A 23,987-nucleotide genomic window follows, 5' to 3' on the forward strand; every position below is an offset into this window, starting at 1 on the left:
TTGAGGTGGGGGAAGAAAAAGCCCAAACAATAACCAGTGTGGATCGGAGGGCGGGTAAGGAGAATAAGAAGCAGGAGGCTAGGCCTGCAAGAATTCACACCCTGTGCCCTCAGCTCCAAACACAGCTTAGTTGCTAACAATATTAAATTCCAAAAAGACTTGTAATGTAGGAAAATAAAATAAACATCCTGCACACTTACCCAATCCTGGTAAACAGCTTCCCATGGGCATGGAGAAAACTGAGGATGAACCTTTTGTTCAGCTGCATGGGAAAAAAAAAAAAAAAAAAAGAGAGAGAGAGGAGAAAACAATTAAACTCTCTCCGATTTCCTGTGAATTAAGAATGTCCCCAGTGACAGAAGAACCTGGCCTGGATGCTGGGGGTGGCACTGGAGATGGGAACCAAATGGACATGCCCAAACTCTTACAAACATCATGCACACAGGCACGGGCAAGTGCCAAACAGCTGGAGCTGGAGCTGGGAGAGGCGGTGGAGACACAGCACCCTCTGCCGGGTCCTGGGCTCCCTCGCAGGGCCACCAGCTCAGCGGGCACCGGCCCCAGGCGTCCCAACTCGGGGCAGCTCCGGCTGCTTTCGGAGCAGCTCTCGGCCGAAGGGCTTTTCCTCCACGCGCCGTGAGCCCAAAGCAGAGCACAGCCGAAGGGCTCATGCAAAAGGAGTCCCCCCGAAGGCAGCCTTTCCCACCAATGGAAAATAAATAAATAAATAAATAAATAACCAACAGAAGCAACTTGTTCAGTGCTCCACGATCGCAGCGGAGGCTGAGCAGCCTCTGGCCAACGGGGCGAGGGAGCGGGACTGTCCTCACCTACGCTTTGCTGCAGAGAGAGGTCAACACAGCGAGTTCAGCAGCAAAACGAGGTTGGTGTCCTGCCAGAAGCAGGTTTCGGAAGCAAGGGGGCATTGGGGTGATGCTGCACCCCTTCATTTAACTACAGCCGTAAGCAGTTACAGAGAGGGAGTCGGTGTGCAGCTGTATCAGAAAAGCCCCGAAATCCTGCAGCGGCGATGCTGGTGTTGAACTACCAGAGCAACACGGAGCTACGGGGATACAGGGGGAGATGGCTGTAGCTCACGGTGTGAAGGTATCTGCCTGCCCTCCTTAGGGCCACTAACACCAAAACCTGACTTGAATAATTACTTAGTGCTGCTCTAAGCCACCTCTGCTAGCTTAGCAGAGCTCTGGGCTTTCCCAGTCCTTATCTAAAGGGCTTTGAAGAAGGCTGTGGGTGGGTAAGTAGTCACTTTGCCGGGCCCTGGAGGTGGCTGTGTCACGCTAGGAGGGCACTGGCCTGGCTTTTACCTTCTCCACGGCAAGAGGTTTTCCTCTCGCACCCGTGCGCCTGCACAGCCTCAGCGCGGTGAGAAAAGCCAGGCTCCGAGCACCACGCGGGGAGATGCTGACCAGGAGCGACCCAGTCTGAGCACCACCGCTGTGCTCCCATTCACACAAGATTTTTCTATCTTGAACCCCTCTACAAAGGTCATCGGCGCCACTTCCATTTACAGGGGGATCAGATGTGCAGATGGAAGACGAGGTTAGCGGGCAGGGCTGCGGCAATGCCCTGCCACAGGCAGGCAAGAGGGTGCAAGACGGCCACCAGCCGGTGCCTCCAGGTAGCACCGAGCTCCCGGTCAGGGCTGGCTGCAGGGGATGGTTGTCACGGGCAGTCCCAGCTCTGGCACCACCTCCTGCCCCTGTTTGCTGAACTCCTCGGCTCATACCATGACTTATGCCAGCTGCTCGGCGAGGTGCGATTGCTCGGTTAGGTGTAATTAACCCGGGCTGCATTCCCGGCGGACCCATGCAGGAGAATGATGCCCTGCTGCAGAGTCGCTCCTGGGCCATGTGCGAGTTTAAACATAAAACCTGTCTCATAAAACAAGCCAGACCAATTAAACTGGCCCCCGCAGCAAGGGGTTCTTGCTTACTCGCTATTTTACTGCCGCCCTAAAGAGCCCTTTCCACTGGAACTCAACTTTATTTGCCACCATTTTATTAACTCTGCAGATAAAACCCAGAAGAGACTGGGGAATACTGGGACAGCACAGCAAAGCCCTTATTCGCCCTGCCAGCAAATTTTGGACATAGATGCTTCTCTACCGTCCTACTTAGGACACCAAGGCAGCTAAGAGCTTGAAAGCGTTAACATATTTATTTCTTTCCAGGCAACAGCTTGTGGAGGTAGAAAGCTGGTTTGCGACCAGCTCCGTGGCTCCAGCTGCAATCCCACACCCTGACCCATCTCTACTGGGAAGCCTACTGCAACCCCGATTGGCAGGCTGCTCATGGGGGAAAAGAAGAAATTGGGGCAGAAGTTGTTTTTTTGTTGGGTTTTGGTTTTTTGTTTTGTTTTGGTTTTTTTTTTTCCAAGGCCCACAGTCACCACAGCCCCGGGAGCGCTCACCCTGCAATCCCCGCACCACTTTACTGGCAGCGGGGGAGTACCAAAACTCCCCACCTTGAATGGAAAGTGACGCCCGCGCCCAGCGGGGACGTGCCCAGAGCGTTCCCACAGAGACGCCTGGCTCTGGGAGGGTTTGCCAGGACCTCGGCTTCGCCCCCATCTTCTCAGAGCAAGTTCCACACTCGGCCTTTTCACTCGCAATCCCGAGGACTGACCAGTCACACTCCACAGGAACCGGTGCTGAACTGGTGCATAGATATGTGCATATATATAGATAATAATTATTTTTTTTAAAGGAAGCGGGATAACTGCCTCTAGGAAAGGAGCATGTTTCATACCTCTCGCCAACTTAAGCACGAACCCAGCAAGCCCAGGCAGAGACCTGTGTGCCCCAGCACTGTGGCATCTCAAGCAGGCACCTTTCACGCTTCTTTCACCACTTTTTCTCTCACAGCCTCAAGGTTTTGATGAGCTCATCACTTAACTTTGGACCTTTCATCTCTGAGTTCACGCTAAGGCCACGGGCTGCTTTGACTGGGCTTTTCTCTGAATGACTCTTTCTCTAGTGACTCACCTGTCCCTCAGTCTCCGGGAGCCCTCCCTGCTCCTCCCGTCAAACACCGCTTCTCACGGCAAGAGGGAAACAGTGACTTCCACCGAGCGGCCCGGCTTCATGGCAAGGAGGAGGAAGTCCCATCACCTGCTGTTCTGCATTCGCACAGCGGAGAGGAACACCTCCCCAGAGCTCTACTAGCGCGCTCGCTACCCCGACGGTGCCGACACCAGACCTGCAAACTCCTTGCCTTCATCTCACTCGCTGTGCAGTCCGAGGGCCGGACCCCTCACGGGGTTTCCTGAAAACGGTCCTTGTGCCGACGTCAGGATGCCAAGGGAAGACAGGGCTCCCCACGTACTTACATCGCTGCCCTTTGTGGGCAGCCTTGCTCCTTGGGCTGGGGAACCAAATTTGGCTGGTCCTAGTTGGTCGCTTGAGAAGAGCCCACCAAGTAAGGTTTATACAACAACGAAACTATGTCAAAAAATGGATTTTGGCCCTTCCAGTTGAAAAGCGGGCATCACAGATATGGAAGTTATGAGCATATAGTGAAGGCATTAGTTATAAAAACAAACCAGCTGTCAAGAAGAAGAAGGGGTCCCTGCACACAGTAGTGCCTGAAGCTGAAAACAGCTGTTTCGGCTGTCATGAGTCAGCATGTGCAGACAGACTAAATCCACCTGGGAAGAGGCAACCTCACCAGAGGAAGCAGCCCACTGCTGCTCGGGGAGCATTCACACACTGCACCGCCAACCAAACTGGACTTGTTACCATGGAAGAAATCAACAGTGACTAACAACTTCTCACGGAGCGGTTAAGTGCAGAGATAGCAATGGTCCTGGAACAGCCAGCTCAAATCACCGAGAGGCCACGCGGAGTACATCCTGACAACACACAGAACAGAGGTGGTGAGACAGCTTCAGGAAAGGTTTGTCATGTCTTGAGCCAGAAAAGAAGAAAGCAAGACCCAACCTCAGGAGGCTGCGCACTGACCAAAAAGGGTTGAAAACGGTGTCTCCCACCCCAGCACGGGAACACTGGAAATGCCACCGGGGTGTACAGGAAAAGGAGCGCTACGAACCGGGCTGGGAAGCAGAGCTGCCGTGCTCGAACCCAGTGCAGACCCATTTGGCTCAACGTGAAGAGCGCACAGAGCTTTGGCACCTGAGCATCAGTCCCAGCTGTGAAGGAGGCACCAAATAAGGGAAGGATTCTGGAGCGGCGACTCCTGGGGAAAAAGTGTTTCAAGTTAAAAATTGTTACTTCAGGTTTGGAAGTAAATTTCAGGATCTGGTCTTTATCAAGCGAAGCAAACTTTCTTCAACATCAGCAAAGCATCTGTGGAGCAGAAAGCGGTGTCAGAGTCAAAATAGGCTGCAAAAGACAAGTCCATTAATCAAGAGACCAGATGCAAAACTGCCTGTAACAAATGCACTGTCTCCACCGGAGTGGAAAGGACTGGAGCACAGCGGGACGTTCTCCTGAGTCTAGGGGTCTCCTCGGTGACAAGGGGTTGGGATACAGACCACAGAGCCACATAGCTCTGCTCCAAAACACGTACCACACTCATCCCAAATATTTTCAGGGTTTCTTGGGTAGCCAGGCTTTTCCAGGCACAGCTTCCTTGCTGAGAACCGTGTAAAACAACATCCAGGCACCCAAACCATGCCATATTCTCACTCCCAGCTCAAGGGCTAGATACACCACGTTAACTATTAAGATTATTATTCCTCTCTTCCGCAGGCAGCTCTTTCAGAGCTTTACACCACCCAGTCCATCAGTCACAACGAGCCCGTTACCTCCCCTGGAGACAGCCTTACAAATATGAGCCTGAGCCTTTATCCCACGCCATCCCAGGCACAGCTCTGTCCGGTGTTTTCCAGGGCAGTATCTCGCTGAAATAACACCGAGCACTGATACAGAGCCTCCCAAAAAGCCCGAGATGCTGCAGTGGGTTTGACTGGTAAGACACCAGGAGGAGGTTTTTACTGTTACAGGTCCAACTGCAACAGAGTGCTGGGGGGAAGTGCTTTGTGCGAGTGGCTACCTACATCAAGGAGACAAGACAAAAGGGCTATTAAGATGGTCTGGCATTTTTGCAGTATTTACAAGATACCCACAGAGCTGTGGGCAAATTCCAGCTGGGCTAATTACCACAATCATTCCTCTTCATATACCACCTGCAACCACAAATGGATACTGAGCTCGCCTTGGCTGCTTCTCGCCACGTGTTCTAGCGCAGGTTTCCGTTCAGCAGTCGCAATGTCCTGCCCTGAAACGGATTAATTTCTGTAGCATCAGAAGCAATTCCAGCGAGAGTCCTGATACCTAACATCAGACACTGCACAAACATAAAATTCAATTTGCTCTGACATGGAAGAAAGAGGGAACCCTTCTGTATTGTGGCCTTGAGGCATACAAAATTCATTTCCCGGTAAAGAGACCTTGAGACACTCCTGCACCTTCCCGGGCTTTTGGACTGCAGCAGCCACAGCTCCAGGACACATCTCATGACTGTAAAAGTTGCAAGTCAGTAACCCAGCAACAGAAAAAAAGACATTTAGGAAGTCCCCCAGCAAAACCAATGAGCTTTTGATTTTTCCCTTCATCACTGCAGGGAGCAGGTGAGATGAGAAACATAAGCAAGAAAATTGTGCACTTTAGTAACGTAAAAATCGAGTAGTGGTAACTTCACTGGCTCTGAAACAACCATCTGACCTGTAAATAAATTTAACATTATTTAATAACGGATTTACTTGTAGAACTTTCAATTTAAGGAAAACAGGTCAAATAGAATATTTATATGCATGTTATTTCCTTTTCAACCAAACCTGTAGATAAGTTTGGTTTCTATAAATTAGTAAGGCACAACATTCTTGAAAAAAATATTACCATTAAATAGATTAAGCAATCTCTTAAAAAGCAGCGGTCTTCAGGGACCGTCACTGAACTGGATAGAAAGAGGTCGGTAGAGACTCACTAGCAACGTTTTTAATCAACGAGCCGAAAACAAATTCTGCTGTCAAACTGCCTGTGACACAAAGGCGACCGGAGCAGTAAGTAACGACGGCTACAGCGCATTCACACAAGGTTATTATAATCACTTCAAAATCTGGGGTTTTCCAGCATCGAATGTCAATGTTATGCATCTGGGATCATGTAAAATTAAGTCTCCAGGAGACCGTGCCCGAGGCAGCTTCTCCAGAAAGGCCCTAGGGGCTCCAGGGGCTGAGTTCCCGACGCGATGTCCGGTAAAAAGGGTTAACGCATCCCTTCGATGTACGAGCAGAGAGCAGGCACTGGACAGCGCGTTTACATCTATATACGGCGCTGGCGAGGCTGACACTGAAATACTGCATCCAGTTCTAGTGCCCTGATTTTTTAGAAGGATGCTGAAAAAATTGGAAAGGGTCCAAAAACCAGCCATAAAAGTGATTCAAAGGCTAGAAATGATGTCTTGCAGTGAAAAACTTAAACAGCTCAATCTGTTTAGTGTATCAAAAAAGACTGGGAGGCGATTTGATTGCAGGGCGCGAAGTGCCTCCACGGTACTTCAGGGCTCTTTACACTCGCAGCAGAGCAAAGCACAAGAACAAACTGGAAACATTTACTCTGGAAATAAGGTATAAGTGTTTCAGAACCGGTGCAATTATCACTGGAATGAACTCCCCAGGAAAAGGGTGGATTCTCAAGACTGGACGTCTTTCTGAAAGTTTTGCTTTAGCCAAACACAAGTTATTTGGCTTCACAGAGGAGTAGCAGGGTGAAATTTAAGGACCTGTGATATACAGGAGATCAGACTAGATGATCTAATGGTCCCCGCTGGCCATAAACTCTATGAATCTATGCAAACATGCCAGAGAGTCCTCAGCTGAGATATCAAGTTAACTTTCAACACAAAACTTTTCACAAATTGGCTCTGGTGCTGCAGGTCGTTCGGGATACAAGCGCAGCTCTTCAAGGCTGCATCTGGTTAAGCACTGAAAGGGAGATGACCCAGGCAGAGCCGTTCTTTGTCCAGCAGGTAAGGAGGAGGCCACGTGCTGTGCACTGAAGCAGCCCCAACCCGCAAAAAGCAGCTTCAACTCAAACACGTACTGTTTGCCAGGAGTAAACAGCATTCCCTTCCTGCGATAGAAAACTGACACCAAGAAACGTGCGATGAGTTCTGGTCATAAGAGATCTCCTGTTGATGTAGCTCAGGGTGTTGTCAGCCTTCTTCACTACTCTGGAGTAGATTATTTGTGGGGTTAAAGCACAGAGGAGAGAGATAACATGAGAAATTAAGAAAGGTGAAGACTGAAGAGATCTAACCCTGAAAGGCTTAGGATGGAGTCAGGCCAACAGAGAAGACATTTGGACAACAGGCTGAACAGAGACAGAGCCTTCCAGGAGGATGACAGCATTATCGCACGCAATCCTCATGCTCCCGCTCGCCCAGCCCCGCTCACCGGCAGGGATAACGGTGGCCGCTCACAGCCAGCCTGTGCCCCAGGCTCCCACAACCTGGAGGTAGTTGTCCACTCAGTTGCATTCCCGGAGTACTTATGGAGCCTTCACTTCTACCTGAGCAGCGTAACACAGGGCACGAAGGCATCTCCCTCTCCACTTTGAATCACGCAGCAATGAAATCTGCCGGGGAGGAAAAGTAGAGCCAAGGACAGAGGAAATGACACAGATTCCAGCAGGTTCCACTCCCTGATCCTCCGGAAGGAAGTTTCTTTCCTAATACCCACCTCCACAGTGGATACGAAGCCCGTCTGGAAATGGCTCATTCAACATTGGAGAGAAACAAACATTCCCCATGGCAGAATTAAGAGGTTTGGCTCTGGAATATGAGATGCCCATCCCAAAAAGTGTACAACAGAAAAAGTTTCTGTGGGCCAACTTCAGACAGACAAAGATCAAGGTTAGACTAACAACAACAACAACAAAAAAAAGCTCAAGAGAAATCACTGCCTACAGCCTTCACCCGGCTCTGGGAAATTTCCCAACCCTGCTATTAGACATTTTACTTCCTTTACCAATTCTGGCAGTATTCTCGTGTGAAGTGCAAACTCTCCCTTCCCCAAATCACCCTGCAGTGCCTGGATCATCAAAACCGCTGCCACGAGAAAGGACTAATGTGCAGCAGCAGGAGGGGGTTTGGTTACACACAAATCCCTGGCTGATCAGCACCAGCAGGAGAGGAAATGAGGAAAGAGTTACTGACAGGGAAAGGCGGTTTCTGGATGATTGTACTTGGTTTTAGAGTACGAGAAGCTTGTTGGAACTTGAAGTCTCGGCCCCCTCACCGCAGCCTCTCTGAGCACTGGGATGTAGCAGAGCCTCTCACACAGGCATAAGTCATTCATGTCCTCGTAGTGCTCCCACCTCTGATCCACCACGATACTTCTACACACATTAGCACCAGATGCCTGTTACCGGAAGGAGAACATGTCGGTGTCTCTCCCATTCAAGTAACATTAGTCCCTGCCTTGTTCTTCACAGTTAAATAAAACCACCAACACAGTCTAAAAAGAAAAGAAAAAAAAAAATAAAAAAATGATCAACACCAACTTCTGGAAACTCTTACCGATAGTTTAGCCTTCACTTTCTGGGTAGTGACAAAAGGTCAAGTTGCGCTGGAAAGCGACATGTGGGTTCTACACGACATGCGTGCACAGGCTAAATCAGTAATCAGGCTCTGCGAGCTCTGCCGAGCTCTGGGAGCTTTAGCAGAGCAGCACTGAGCATCCACGGAAGATCACGAGCTCGGACAAGGAGCGACCGTTTCTGGTTGGATTGCTAATGCAGGAACTGCAGCTGAGAAGGTTTTTACCGGCATTTTAAAGTAAAAAACAGAGTTTATTAAAAAAAAAAGTGCAGGGACGGTGCACAACTGGCGGGCAAAAAAAAAAAGCCAGCGCTAAGCTGCATGGCTGAATGTCACGTCTCAAACCCAGAGAGGCTAGAAGTGTGGTTTTAGTGTTTAACCAGTTTCAACTGCAGCCTGGCACTCTTTTACTTCCTCCGCAGAGAAGTCTTCTCACTGCTAGGGGAAAGAAACCAACCTTACCACGCGAAACCAAACGGCTAGAGTAAAAATAAAGCCCCAAGGTGGTTTGGTGACCGAGGTCACATCAGGAGGCGGAGGGGTTACAGGCTGGGGAAAGCACTCAGAAATACTCATGCTGCCAACCGAGAAAGAGATTACAGAAAAGGAGGTAGGGCAGAGAATTAACGCGAGTCCAGCAGTAAAGAGGCCGAGAAGGCTCTTTCACACACCACCAGCTCCCCCATGCTCAAAACAGTTTGTAAACCGTTTCCTAAACACAAAGGAAAAAAACCCCAGACCTAGTCCTGACCTCCACGAATGAGTAACCAAACCCAACAGCTTCCTGCAAGCTTGCAGGAGTGAGGAAAGGAAACAGCCCGGGCAGGACGGAGGGAACTCCAGGTTTCTCCCTCTCAAGTCCCGCTTTGGGCACAAAAAATCAAGGATTCAACACCTCTTGCTGCTTTTTCCATGTGGGTGGTGGATAAAGGACAGAAATACGGAGGGCAGGCCCTAGCTGATCGCTAGTGCCTAGTGTTCCTGCCCCAGAGAGCTTCTCTGCTCATTTTTGTGCTGCAGGAGAGGCTCAGCAGAGGCTCACAGCACTGCAAAGCTGTGGATCAAACACAACAACAAGCAGCAGGCCAGAGGGGAAGCACTGCCTTCCCTTGACAGCAAGGGCAAACCATAATACAACAGACCACAGACGGGATCACTCACGTCAAATACTAGAGATCACCTAACTGCAGAGGAGACAAACTTCCTGATCTAACACAAGCTGCCTTCCCACGACAAGGTGCTGATGGCAGCCTGACCCAAGGCCTTGCTGTAAGACCTTGTGTATATCCTGCTACCGGCTCGTGCGCTGAGAAAAAAAACGAGGGGACACTGCCTCGTGTGTCCCCTCCCTTTGGGGACACACCTACGCCACCGCTCTGGTGCGGCTCAGAGGTTTAACAGGCGTGAGAAATGGCTGCAGCAGAAAAGCTCGCTGGGCATCTCCAGCAGTGGCTTCCATTCCCTTCACTCTCTGCACAGGCACATACTGTTGGGTAAAAAAAAACCAAACAAACAGACAAACAAAAAAAACCCAACCTGAAAGCATACAAAAGTCAGCACAGGCTTCCAGGGCATCGTACGCAGCCTGCAGGGTTACCCTTATGGGAAGTCACGTCCCAGCAGCAGGGAGAAGGCAGGCACGCCTGCGTTTTTGCATCACCCATCTAAGCCAGGAGCACAGCCTCAGCTGCCTTATTTTCCACAGCAGAGGCTCCTAAAAAAAGGACCATTTTGAGCATTTTGCCCACCTGACACCATGGAGGTAGTAAACGAGGGAGCCCAGTACTTCAGCCAGCCGGGATTATTTGTGAAGAGTCTGCATGTAAGAGAAAGATCAAGCCTCATCTTCCGCTGTCCTGAGAAGGACCACCCAGCCACGCCGGCAGTGCAGAAACTTGCTCCCACCAGACTCAGGGGCAGACACTCCAGAAACAACGAGTTTCCCAAGCAGCCTCTTATCGATGCATCTGTATGGAAGAATGGCCATCGCTACAGAGATACATCATTTCCAGTTTTGCCTGTCACTTATTCCTAGTCGTGTGTAACGGAAAGGAGTTACAAGGTAGGAAAAGAGCTGAGCGTGGAGGGAGCCGCTCTGAGTAAACAGATGTGCCTCTGTGGTACACTCGCAGGAGCAAAGTTGGCCCACGCTCACAGATGCCCAGCGCACAACACAACAGCCTTTTAACAAGCCAGACACTCCGAGGACTGCAAAAAGACAACCCCAACTTTGAACGCAGGTCACTACCACTCCTGTGTGCAACTGGCCCACACAGAGGACAGGCTGATGGAGCAAACTGGCCAAGAAACCCCATCAAAACCGGCACTAGACTAACACGAGGTTTAATCCCACCTCCCCTCTCCAGAGGCAGAGCCCCAGAGACAGCTTCCCCAGAGGAAAAACCGCACCGACAAACCAGCCAGGAGAAGGAGCCAGCCCAGTCACCCGAGCGGCTGCTGCCAAAGAGGAACAAATGCACGGAGCAGAAACAACAAAAGCCGCCAAGGAAAAAGGGATGTGAAACATGCAGGAGCTGACTAGGACAGTGACCCTTTTTGCTAAGGACACACGGTCTTTCTTGAGGCATCCCAAAAGTGCTTTCTCCAGCCTTGGACCACAGCTGGGCTGCAGAAGTCTAAGAGGGCGCAGCATCATGGTGCACTGGTGAGGCAGGAAAAGCAAAAATTAAAACTAAGCAGGTAAGAAGAACTGAGAAAGAAGGTGAGAATCCTTGGAGATGCCTCACCTCAGAAAGAAACAAATCAGAGCCAGTTGTGAAGATAGCCCCAACGAAGCATTGCGTGATAAGTTCCCAGTTAGCCGAATCCTGACCTAGAGCGAAAAAAGCAGGACAGCTCTCACAACCTCCACTGCTTTGAGAAGACAGTGCAGAGGACCATCCAGCTGCAGAGGACCACTTCTCTGCATGCATGGCACTCATCTGATTTTCTAGGACTTGGGAGACAGAAGATGAAGGGGTCCAAAAGAGACCAGCACTACTCATCTGAAAGAAAATACAATAAAGCACTCCAAGATACATGCTGCTTACAGCTCTGACATCACCACTCTGTCCCCTGGTACTTACACCCATTACCAGCACAGAGTGACACCTGAACACATTATGAGCCTCCAAAGAAGAGCGCAGTAGGCAATAAAGAAGAAACACAAAAGCAAGAAACCTTCTCTATTCAGCCTCTTGAAAGAATTTTTGTTCCTCTTGTTTATGGTAGACCTCCTGGTAGTATTCACTGCTCACTTGTGGAAACCCTGATGCACTGTCCGTACTCCCCGCTGCCGAGAAGAACGCCTGTGTAAAAGAATGGAGGTTAAAACCTGCTCTGGACTTCAGAGATAACGATTCCACCAGTTTCTCTGCTACTGCAAAGGGGCTGTTGCTCCGTGGGCACCTAGCACCAGGCAAAGGCAACACTTCTGTCTCTAACCAGCAGGTTGGGGGTAAACGGGAAGGTTCCTGCAGCCGATGCACAGGGCTGAGACAGCAGATCTTGACACTGGCCTTAGCTTCCCTAAGAGCTTTTTGGGTGGCCCTACCAAACTTTTGATGGGTCTACAAGACTGACCTCTCACAAAGAGGCCAGGAGACTTAATTCTTTAATGATGCTGAAGTATTCAGACATCTGGAGAGAAGTATTATTCAATTACTGTTGTGCCGAGGGAAAAACTCTCTTCCCTAATCTTAGCTGCAGCTATGGAGTAATCTTTATTAGCGCATGCATGCTGCGTGATAACACAAGGAAGTATCTACTGCAGAGAACAGGCAGCAGGCAATAACAACTGTGGGAACCTTAACTCAGCATTTCCTGACAGGGGTGATTAAAATCTCAAACTCAGTGTAATATTAACACTTTCTCAAGAGACTGACAGCACATTTGCCCTGTTTACTTTACAGTCTGCGCAGTAAGCTGCGTACAGTACTATCAGATTTAGGATCGATACAGACCCACAGCAAATGAAACCAGTGGCAGAGAAGAAATGGCAGAGACTCAGCTCATGAGCTCGTTTTGCCCTACCCAGCCTTTAAAAAAAAAAAAAAAAAGTTAATTGGTTCAGCCTCCTTTTTTGCATTTCTTATTGGAATCCCCCCCAAAGTGACCTGATATTGTCAGGTAAGCAGGGCACTGCGTCAGCCTGGACTCTTCTGCCACTGCACACCCAGAAACATGCAAGGTGTAAGAGACCACAGAGAACAGCCATTCGCAGAATGAAACCCCAAAAGGCTGCAGGCATTAACAGACAAAACCCTAAGCACAGAACAGCTAGGCTGCAACCCAAACACTTTTTCATCTTGCTTTGAAACCGTCCCATGCCCTCCGTGCCAGCAATGCCGAATCCAGTTACTGCGGAAGGGGCCAAACAGAGATGCATGCCCCTCTACGTGGACAGACGGTACCTTCTTCCAGTTCTGCATCTTCCTAGAAAACATGATGTAGCGAACTGTGAAAGAAGCAGCTATGCCAATCCTCTACCTAAACACAGAGTGCCAAGGCAAATTGCCAGCTCCGCACGCCACCTTCCCTGGTCACAGCAGCGGCTGCAGTGTAAGCCGGCCCTCTGCAGACTCGCTATTGCACTTTATTGACTCCACACAGCTGGCTCCTAACCCTGAAATAAAGTAATGATGTTTGTGTCTTTGTATTGGGCTACAGAAGGAAAAATAAAGTCAGCGCTGAAAAGAGATGGACAAGCAGGTGCTGAGCTGACTCTCTGCTTGCTGATGGGGACGGCGTGCACATCAGCAGGTCCCGGGAAAGTAATCGTTCAGTATCTCCCTGCCAAGTGTGCCACAACATAGGACTGACACCTAACTGCCTGCACAATGAAGAAACTGACCACTGAGGACAAAAAACATCCCAAATCAATTTCTTGTCACCTGTGAAACAGTCAGCATCTCTACAGTAAAAACACCATTAACCTTTGGCTTGGGCTGTGTTTGAAGCAACATCCTCCATTTGAGAGGCAGAAGGAGCCTCTCTCCCACGCTTCTACCCAGTAAATGTCCAGAGTCAATATATAGGGTCTATACTTGTGGTGTTATATCTGCTTCTGGAAGCGGAACACTTTCCTGTTCTACCCTGCAAAATTCCCTTCTCTGGCCCAGAAACAGCTGCCATAAAGACTGATGCCCGAGGAGGTACCTGCAGAGCACAGCTGTCAGTACAAACGAAAGAACACAGCTTACCTCAGCCTTTTCAAGGGCTAACGCTGGCAAGGAAGGGACCAAGGAGGCAATGACACAGTTTAAACTCATTTCCCCAAAATGACATGTAAGCACTGGTACACATCCCCTGGGAGAAGAGCTGTTCCCTTCCGCCCGGCTGGGGGATGTGGGGCAGAGGTGCTGCCAGGAGGAGGGCCGGTGCCTGCCTCTGGCGCAGGCAGGGCCCTTCCGAGGCCAAACAGTGCCACACAGTGGCAAAACACAGCCTGCTCTGCTCCTTTCCAGGGAAGGAGCTTCAAACCACCCAAAGATGCAGTGAGGAAGAGGGTAAGAGGCTACAGCTTCAAGGAGGATGGAGTCCAGAGGTTTTAAAAGAGCTGCCGTCTTTATCCAGCCCACAACTTCACAGCACAGGAGCTTTGGCAGCGACACAGATTTAAGGTTTCCTTTTCACCCGGTTATTTTGGTGACGTGGCCACGGCACAGCCCCATCAGCAGTCGTGCCAACGCAAGCGGAGTGCTGCACCGCAGCACCTCACCAGGCACGGGCAGCCCCAGTACAAATACCTTGGCTGCCAAAGCAGCAGTGCACGAACCTGTGCCCTCAGCTCCCCCTGCCCTTTTGCCATCGTATTTCTGATCCAGCGGCCTCTCAGTATAAGCGGAGAAAGCTTTCCACGAGCCAACATTTCAAAGAGATGAAGAAATCAAGACTAATGGTAGCAATCAGACACACAATCTGTACAGCAACCTGCACTTCAGAGAGCGCAGCCCCCCCACCGAACAGCCCAAGGGCAAGCTCTAGCAAACAGCGCTGCTCTAGAAACAATGCGACATCACTGCCCCCCACTCTGCTAGTGGTTACGCTACCTCACATGGGAGCGCTGCAAAAGAGCGCCTCAAAAACACGCACAGCATCTCATGTCAAAGCATCTTCATCAATGATTTATGGAGAGGCTAAAACTTGGCACGTTCCTTTCAATGATGCTGAGGAAGCAAAGGTCTCCAGAAGAGAAGCTGAGGAGAGGGAAAACAACCAAGGGCAGTAACGACTTAAAAATGCTGCAGCTATGTGCCAGAGCTTATCTTCCAAAGCTCCAAGACTTCACCCCAGTTCCACCCAGCTGAAGTCACAAACTAGTTATAACAGTGCAATCGTATCTGAGAAGCCCTGGGCCCCGCAGTACGCGGAGAAGGTCTTCCCAGTTCTGTTAAATTCACATCCTTAACAGCCATTTTAGGACAGGCAGCCCAGAGCTCCCTGGCAAGTTCTCTTGCAAGCCGCATGTGCCAAAGCAGTGCGAGGATTCCTAGAGGATGAGCTCCCAACCACCACTGCCTTCGCCTGCATTCCTGTGCCTGACAAACAGAGTTCACTCGGGCTCCTCTCGCAAGGTACAGAGCTCGAACGGACTCACGAGAGAAGCCGTTAGTCAATTATTTCTTTTATCCTTGCGAAAGAAAGGCACCGGTCCGGCCTCTCAGCAGAACAAGTAATGCAAATACGACACCTACACTGAAAATTAAAACCACGGTTTTCACGTTCCCAGCGCGAACCTCCGATCACCTGGCACTGGGACAAGTGACCCACTTCCAGAACAAGCCTCAGAGCTTACAGGGTCACTGTCAACCCCGCTCTTCAGCATCTGACCTCATTTCCCACCGGCAACCTCACCCAACTTAGAGCCCTCGGCAGAAGCATTTTACAGCATCTTCTGCTTTTGCCTCTCCTAGTCCGTATCAGCCACGCCAGCACACGCTGCCAAGAAATGGATGGTAACAACATGCCTTAAACATGAGAGGCACGAGGTCACCAGCTCCTCAGCCTGACCCAGGCACAGCTCCCATAGGGGAAGCCAAAACACTGGAAAATTTAGCAACAGGAAAGCAAAACAGATCCAGTGTCATTCCACTGCATTCCAAACACATGACACCAAAGCCAACTGCTGCCTCCTGCAGTACTCACGTCGCTGGGGCTGAGGTTCCCAAGCCCGTTGTCCTGCTCAGAATCCCTGCCGGACTCGTGGCCCTGGGAGGAGCGGGGGTGGGAAGGATGGATCCAGATCTCCAGCCGCGTGGCATCATCTCCAACTTGTCGCAATGTGGACTTCTTGCCCTTCCCCCGGCGACTGGGGCTCAGATCCAGCACCTGATGTTTCCTCTGCTCCATCTGCTCAGCCTGGGCAGACACGACAGATTCAGATCACCCAGGGATCAAAGTTCCGGAAAAGTACATAATTTTATTTACATGGAGAAATTAGCACTTTCCCCTGCTTCAGGACCACAGTAATTCATTGACAGGTCCAGAATTTGGTTTCTGACACTAGAGGACAGTGCAGGTGAGAGATTTTCAACTCCAACTGCCCCACGATAAGAAAAGCTGTGTCCAGTCCTAGTAGCGTGCTGTATCTTTGACTTGGGGTGACCCCCTCGTGCACAAAGGGACTGCAGCCTGTCTTGTCTGTCCCCGTAGGTGTGGGGCACCTCTGGGATACGGCAACGATCATGATGCATGCCAAGGCCACGCTGCAAAGCACAGCAGCCTACAGCTCTTGTTGAGCTTGGCTGTTTTACAGTTTGTGACCCAGCAACAAGAGATTCAGCTGCCCAAACAACCTCAAAAGCAATCTGAGGAGAGGCAGAAAACGACACCACCATTCCAAAGGCTTTGTCTGTCATCCGACTCCCAAAGTGGAATTTCTTAGAAGTAGATAAGTGGTGACCCAAAGTCCAAAAGCCACCATCACCCGTGTCTCTGGAGCACGGCTCCCCAGCACAGGAGAGCCAGCACGGGCAGCTGTAGCATCCCACAGCCCAGCTCCGACTCACCTTGCGTTTTGTCTCTTCAAACAGACTCATGAGGCTCTCTTTGGCTGTGAGGATGGGATTGCTAGCAGCCAGACTGCGCATGTAATAGTAGACGGCATCCAGCTTTCTCCTCTGCAAAAACACAACCAGACTCAGAGCTGCCACTCATTCTGAGGCATTCGGGGCCAAGCCCCCACACACTTCGCCTTCCCCGTCCCTCAATACACATGCCCTCTCCCCCCTCTATACTGCCTGGGACAGACAGACATACCGACAAACAGTATGACAAGCAGGTACTTGAACTCTCCATCCACATTCACAGCTACCTACAGCCACCAGCGCAAAGCACAAGCCCTTTGCCAGGGTTAGGGAGTGCAGGTGACACCGCAGCCTGCAGACTCGCTCTAGCCCCAAGGCTGCGACAAAAGCCATCAACCCAGAGGCTCACACAAAACAGCCTCTCACCCGACAAGATGGTAAAAGACAACAGGATAAATACTGAATTCCTGACAGTTCAGGAAATAACCCTTTTCAACACTACTATGAATAGGGAAACGGCTCCACATGAGTTTTTACAAAGAGCAGAGGTCCTGAAAGACTGAAGGGTTTGCCCGACTCCCACCAGCAGTGGGGCAGGATGCCCCCCTCATCTCAGCCTGCCACTGGGCTAAACCCCTCATGCTCAAGCAACTTCTCAGCATCTTTCCTCCCACAGGCTGGCCACAGGGCACACCATGAGAAGGCACACCCCACGTCTTTATGCTACCAAGACACACAGCCATTTAGGGTTTTGCCTACATGCTGCTGGCCTTATAGACCACCACAGAGGACAGGACACTTCGCCGCTCCGAGCCCCAGACCGGGAGTCAGAAAGGTCATTCCCAGCCACAAAGGAAATACTCTTCTGACCCTGCAGTTTTGAACGGCCATGTTTTAAACCAACATCTTTCAGTGCTGCAAACAGGCAGACCCCTACCAGGCCCTATGTCCCAGCATTATCTGCTGTCAAATCTTTCTTGAAGCAAGTTTTCCTGCATGGCTCCAGTAGTCAGCAAAACTGAAACCTAAGAAAGTCGTGTGTGGACATCACTTAGACCAGTGTTCGCAGGTTCAATGAAGACATGGCAAACAGAAACAGCATCCTCATGACAGTACAGTCTTGAGCACAAAAATCTCATGCAAAACTTCAAACACAACCCACTTTTAAAACATCTGCACTCTCAACAGCCCACAGAATAGTCCCCAAAATGCCGATAGCCTGAGGGAGTAGCGTGTATCTAACAAAGCTGCCTGAGGCCACAACAGCTGGAAGTCACAAAGCACATCCTGCCATCAGCTTTTTTTTTTTACAAAAAAAACCCCAAACATCTGGCAGCACTGCCCTAAAAAATGCCTTTCTCCACCAGATGGAAACTCACAGCCATCCCAGAGGCTCTCCCTATGCTTGTTACACCCTTGCATGATAAGCGTCTTACCGTGTAGATGGCCAGAAGCGCCAACTGGTTATACGGGCGGCCATTTTTGGGAGCAATCTGCTGAGCCTTCAGGTACCAGCTGAGGAAGGGAAGAACCAGAGAGAAAGAGTTACTATAAGAACATCAGGTTGCCTTCCTTGCTGTTAAGGGCACAGAATTTCCCTCACAGCGTTGGCAGTCCCAAAGGGAACAGGCCCTTTGCACAAGTGCCCTCTGCCTGCAAAAGCGTGCACAGGCACCCAGCCTGGAGAGGCCATTGGGCACAGGACAAGAGAGGAGCAGATACAGCTACAGAAGGAAACGTTCTTGGCTCAGCCTGAAGCCAAACCCAGCAAGCGCTGTGCCCCATGCAGCCTCAGGCACTGAGAACAGGCTATTCAGGGAAAATTTCTCTCCTAGCGCCCTTTTTAGCTCTTTTTGTTGCAAAGCCTTTTTGTCGCATAGCTCGTTTCCAGTATTTTCAAGATACTTAATCATCCCAAGAGAAGAGGTACCCGTTCAGTGGCAGTCCATTCATTCCTCCATTTTCCTCTCTATTTTCCCTCAATTGTGTTATCCCCTCTCCAGCTTATATCATGCCACACAGATCCATCAACACCGTTCAGGCACATCAAGAACCCACCATGCTCTCCCCAGCCTCCCCGAGATATCAACATACCCCACGACATCCACAGACCCCAAAACTGGCAGCTTTCCCTGCCTCATCTTCCTAATCTCTACAGACTTCAGGGCTCCATCCCCCATGCTGGGCTCACTTGCCCCCCTACTGGTCTTTGCTCCAGAAAAAAACATCAGAAAAACAAGAGTGACAGGAAACAACAAGTGCCAGTAACTCCTGATGCAGTCAGAACATATGGACACATATGGGAACCTCTCCTAGCTGAAAAGCTACCAGAAAATACAACAGCCATTCTGCCAGCCCCAACAGCATAAACCCGCCCTGCTGCTGGATCAGCACGCGACAGCTTCCACACTAGATGGCTGGAGGATGACTGGATCTGCTGGCTTGCTCCCTGGGACAGCAAAACAGTCTAAGCTACATCTTTCAGCTTCACAGGATTGCAAGAGGCATGGAAAGACTTTTCTGGCTAGAGGCAAGTTTAAGCGTGAAATGAGATACATCCCTTGTAGATAGAGGAAGAGCTGCACTCAGCACTACGGTGAAGAACAAAATACCTGCGTGCCTTTCCGTAGTTTGCGGTGTCATTTGCTTGTTCTCTGTATCGGCAAATGTCCCCTTGACAAATCATACACCTCTGAGCACTGATCAGCGCATACTTCACCTGGAAAGAAGCATTTAGTACATCATGCGGGACCTGTGCAGCGGTGGCTCACCTGCAGACCCAGTGAGCACAAAGGGACTGTAGAGAGCTAAGAGGAGGTCACCGACACACTGAAGGTCTCACAAAAGGGCAGCAGAATGAAATGACAAGGCTCCATGGCACTGGTTCAGCATTTGTAAGGGCAAGCCAATCCCCTAAACACCTCCTCTCTTACAATGTCCCATCTCTCTCCAGAAGAGAATTGTTCAGTCCATGACGAATCTGAGGACAGCTGTTAGACAAACACATCTCTCGGAGTGGAGCTGGACTAAAATATCCTTTCCCAGCTGTCCCTCGCACCTGCACTCACAGCTCAGGGCAATATGCTGTCAAGTGTTAGGAAGGCAGTGCAAGTCTTCGCTTTCCTTGTTCATTATTCTGGATTCCACAGACAGAAATAAGAGACGCTCGATATCTAAGGCAAAGCCAGGGTACTCCTGGACATTTCTTTCTCTTTATTAGCCCTGGTCACAGAGCCGGTAGAAAAAAAAAGTTGTTCTTTGCAAAAGAAGCTAAGAAATGTTGATTCACCAGAGTTGATTCAACAAGTTTTCTAACAGCTGAGAAAGACTCCCTGCAAACATACTGACGTCTGTTCAGAGTACAGCTGCCTACCTCTTGGCAAGGGCAGGACATCAAGTTCAGCATGTTGCATACGATTAACAGGATGAGAAGTCTCCGGGAGGAAGCCAACCTACCATTTTCCTCAGAGGCTTACTGCGGATGGCCATCCCGTCCATATAGTCCTCTAGCTTGAACTGATATGACACCTGCAGCTTCTGGAGTAGGCCATCAAAAAAAGCAGTGCCCTGCAAAACACACACGTACTTGGATAGTACAATCTTTCTGACGACAAGCACGAAATCACCACACCATCCCTGCCACGTGCAAGAAAGAAGGTCTTTCTCCCAGAGGTTTGGGGTGTTTCTGCTCAGAAAACAACAAGGAGGTTGGGGGATCTCCAACCTCAGAGGTTTTCAAGACTGAGCTAGGCAAAATCAAGTCTGACCTGAACTAGTGTTTGAGGAGTCCTGCTTTGAGCAGAAGGTTGGACTAAAGCCCTCTAGCAGTCCTTTCCCACCAGCCTAATTCTATAAAACACATCCTCTCAGATCTGTCAGCCAACTTTCTACAAAGAGTAAACTGAGCTGCACAGTTTAACGGAATGACTTTTATGCAAATTTGATAAAGATGGCACAAACACCTCCAGGAATGCTTCTGTTTATTTCCACTTCAGGGCATTAATTTCATTTTACTCAGATCAATTTCTAATTAACATAAAACACACCAAAGCAAACCAGGTTTAAATTGTAACAAACATCCACCTGGACGTACACCTGCCACACTCAACCATAATCTGTTTGAGCACTCTCCTTGCACAAGGATGGCCTAAGGTATGCAGAGATATGAACAGGATCAAGAAGGTTAGTTTCCTGGTTACACCATCCCATTCTAAACAGCAGCCAATCCCAGCCACAGGTTTAGTGGAGTCTGGGGATGTTTTGCTCTTCTTACCTCGTCTAGAAGCTGGAGCAGTTTGTTCCGAATTTCTTGGGCATTTTCCCCCTGAGGGTCCTTGAGAAGCTGCCGGAATTTCTCAATCACCTGGTAAAACGCGTTCTTCCACAGCAGCTGGTCCACGTTCTGGGTATCGGAAAACTCGATATCCATCAGGATGCACCGTTCGTACAGCTGCAGCATCTCCACCCTACAGCGAAACACAATCAGCGGTCAACACAACAGCAACTGCCCAGCCTGGGCTGCCAGGGAACGTGCGCTGAGCCACCTGCTGCTTCTCATCCAGCAAGCACAAGACGTCAGCAGTTCAGCCCGCTGGTACGCTACGGCAAATCAATGCTTCCACACATGTCCCAAAGGGAGATGAGAGCTGTTGCAATCGAACACCTCTCCTGCTCCAAGAGGGCAAATCTGAAAGGACCATCTCCCTTGTACACACGCATCAGAACGGATCGGGGCACGGGAAAGAGCAAGGAGCTCTGCTACAGCTCTGCTGCTGGGAACAACAAGGTGCAAGTGTCTCCTGATACTACAGCGTGCAGTGCCAGGCTCTGCTCCTTCTGAGCACAAAGCCTGGCTGCTACAGGCCAGGAACAAACACGTGGAGAACCAGAGGGACAGGACGGCTCTTGCCATTAAAATGATCCACACCTCCCTTCCATCCAACCAAAATACACAGCAGAAACAGAGACCCTGTGTCCTCAAAAATGAACAAGAGCTGGGAACATCACAACTGAATGAAATAAAGCCTCAGAGTCCCAGAAATCACACTCCCCTCGCCAGCTACCTACAGCCTTTGCCTGGATGCTGCAGCAGAATTCCTCTCCTGAATTTAATAAAATAGTTGCAGGCTAGAAACAGCTCCACAATATGCTGGGCAAGTTTACAGTAAGGGTGATCCTCAGCTGTTACTGCCTCGGCAGCCTTATCCCTTGTAATGCTTTGAGCCCCACAGGAAAGAGTACAACAGCGTAGATGGTGAAGCCAGATGGCAATGCCTGGAAGAGCCTGAGAGCAAGAGACAGATGCCGACAAGTTCCCGCACAGAGCATGGTTCAGCTGCCCTACCCCAACGCAGTCCCCAAACCCTGCATACACACGCTTGGACAGCACAAATACCGACCAAGAGAAGCAGACATTTCTACAGAAGGACATCTGATAAGCAGCACTTGCATCCAAGAGCTCCAACGCAGCTCCACAGACAGGCTGGCGGCACGCACCCAGACACACACCAACACTGATGGACACTGCTGGCAGGGACATGGCCAACCGTGCCTACGCTCCCAGGGCAGGGTGGGCTTTACATGGGCCACAGCAGCATTGCACAGTCTTTCCTCTCCCTCCAGGCAACAGCTCTGGGTGACCTCGAAACCTTGAGGAAGACCCAAAACCTCCATTGCTGCTTCAAGTGCAGACATATCCCACCCCGTGGTCTACAGCGCAAGTCCCCAAAACACAGAACAAGCCCTGAAATGAGCTCACCTGCTAGATTTCCTGCCAGTCAGCTCTGAAAATAAGTCTCCAGAGAAGCCCCAGAGACACGGAGATCACAAGTAAATGTGAAAGATGCCAAGTAGAAACTTGCTACAGCCATGTTAACTACCCTTCAGAGCACCAGTCACTTCCCTCTCACTGGCGTCACCAGGCTACTCCCACTGGACCACCACATGTCACAGGGCTGAGTGGTGTCAAGAGCAAAACTACCCAGCGCTTGAAAGGCACTGTCACTGTTACACAGCATCAGGAACCCACGCAAGACTTCGCAAGCACAAGCTGACAGTCGCCGCCCCTGAAGCCCACAATGCAAATCAGACAGCAGATAACTGAGGACAGGTAAGAAAGCAGAAGTCCGCCAGCAAATACTGAAAGCATGTGGGAGCACTGGAACTGAGAAAGACCAACTCCATCGAGAGCAAGAAGAACCCAAGAACTGCATGCAGCGGGTGCTCATCCTGCTCCCTCACATCCCTGCGACACAGGCAAGGCATTCCACAACCACAAGAAGCCACGGCTTAGCTGCCAGCCCAGGCAAATAATATCCTCACCCACAGTTTCCTTCCAATACCCACACACCACTGGCACATGACAAATTGTCCCAGCACATCAAAAGCTAGCGAGCCACTACCCCATCTCCCAGTCTCTGAGACAACAATGTGTCCAGTATACCAGATCCCCAAGGAGACACCATTCTCTGGATAACAGGTCTGGTAGCAGTTCACCCTGAAAATGACTCGGGTCACACACCCCTCTACAGCACAGCCACAAACCTCAGCTGAGCCATCTTCTCCAGCCCCTCCGGGCTGATGCGGTCTCTGGAAAGCAGATTGCTGAGCTGCTGCTCCTGGTTCCCAGCCTCACGGAGGAGTTTGCTGAGCTCCTGCTGCTGTATGTTCCGCATCTGTTGCTCCATCTCAGGACTCAGAGGAGTCGGGGGGAGTGGGCCACACATGTACTGCCCCGCCTGGCCGGGGTACCCGGGGTAATAGGCTCCTGGGTACACACCGTTGCTTGGACCCATAGGATACTGCAGGGAGTACCCGCCGTAAGGATACTGGGGGCCTTGACCGGAGGCCCGAGGGTAATAGTAGGGGTTGTCTGAGTTCTGGAACTTATAATAGGACGTCTGGGCCTGGCGGGCTTCCCCCCAGGAGGTGGGGCTCACTTCATCGTCCGTATCTAGGAAGTGTAGCTGAGCAGTTTGGCTCTTCAGGGCGGGTTTTTGGTCCGGGTTGTTTGGATCCCACAGCCTGCGAGCAGTGCCACCTCGGCCTCTGCTTCGGGGGCCTTTACTCCCAGCCCCACCAAGCAGGAGTCTGGGCCCAGGGTGACTGGGTTCGGGGGAGCCCGCGGTGCTGGCAGAGAGGTCCGTGTTGGCAGGCAGGAACAGAATCCCACGGCCCCTCCCTTGGGGCTCTCTGCTCTGGCTTCTCGCCTCCGAAGTCTCTGAGTCATTGCAACTAACAAACGCCTTCAGGGGCTTTTTTTTATCTGTATCTGCCAGACTGATATCCCTGTTCATAGTCTTGCTGTCAAATGTGACTCGATACGGTCCCTTGACTTCCCTGCCATTGCTGCTCCATTCGCTTTCACTCCTAGAAGCTC

At 50.6% G+C, this 23,987-nt stretch overlaps 1 protein-coding gene across 1 annotated transcript in view; it reads right to left on the minus strand.

Moving 5' to 3' along the window:
* SMG6 (SMG6 nonsense mediated mRNA decay factor) overlaps positions 1-23,987 on the minus strand; it is a 133,467-nt gene that overhangs the window by 108,569 nt on the left and 911 nt on the right. Inside the window, 8 exon segments of the mRNA XM_009885176.1 lie at positions 201-262; positions 15,729-15,941; positions 16,592-16,702; positions 18,046-18,124; positions 19,222-19,328; positions 20,066-20,176; positions 20,883-21,075; positions 23,153-23,987. The exon segment at positions 23,153-23,987 is cut by the window's right edge and continues 20 nt beyond it. Of these exon segments, the coding sequence (XP_009883478.1) occupies positions 201-262; positions 15,729-15,941; positions 16,592-16,702; positions 18,046-18,124; positions 19,222-19,328; positions 20,066-20,176; positions 20,883-21,075; positions 23,153-23,987 (1,711 nt within the window).

Source organism: Charadrius vociferus, unplaced genomic scaffold, assembly GCF_000708025.1.
Source record: "Charadrius vociferus isolate BGI_N301 unplaced genomic scaffold, ASM70802v2 scaffold54, whole genome shotgun sequence".
Classification (NCBI taxonomy): domain Eukaryota; kingdom Metazoa; phylum Chordata; class Aves; order Charadriiformes; family Charadriidae; genus Charadrius; species Charadrius vociferus.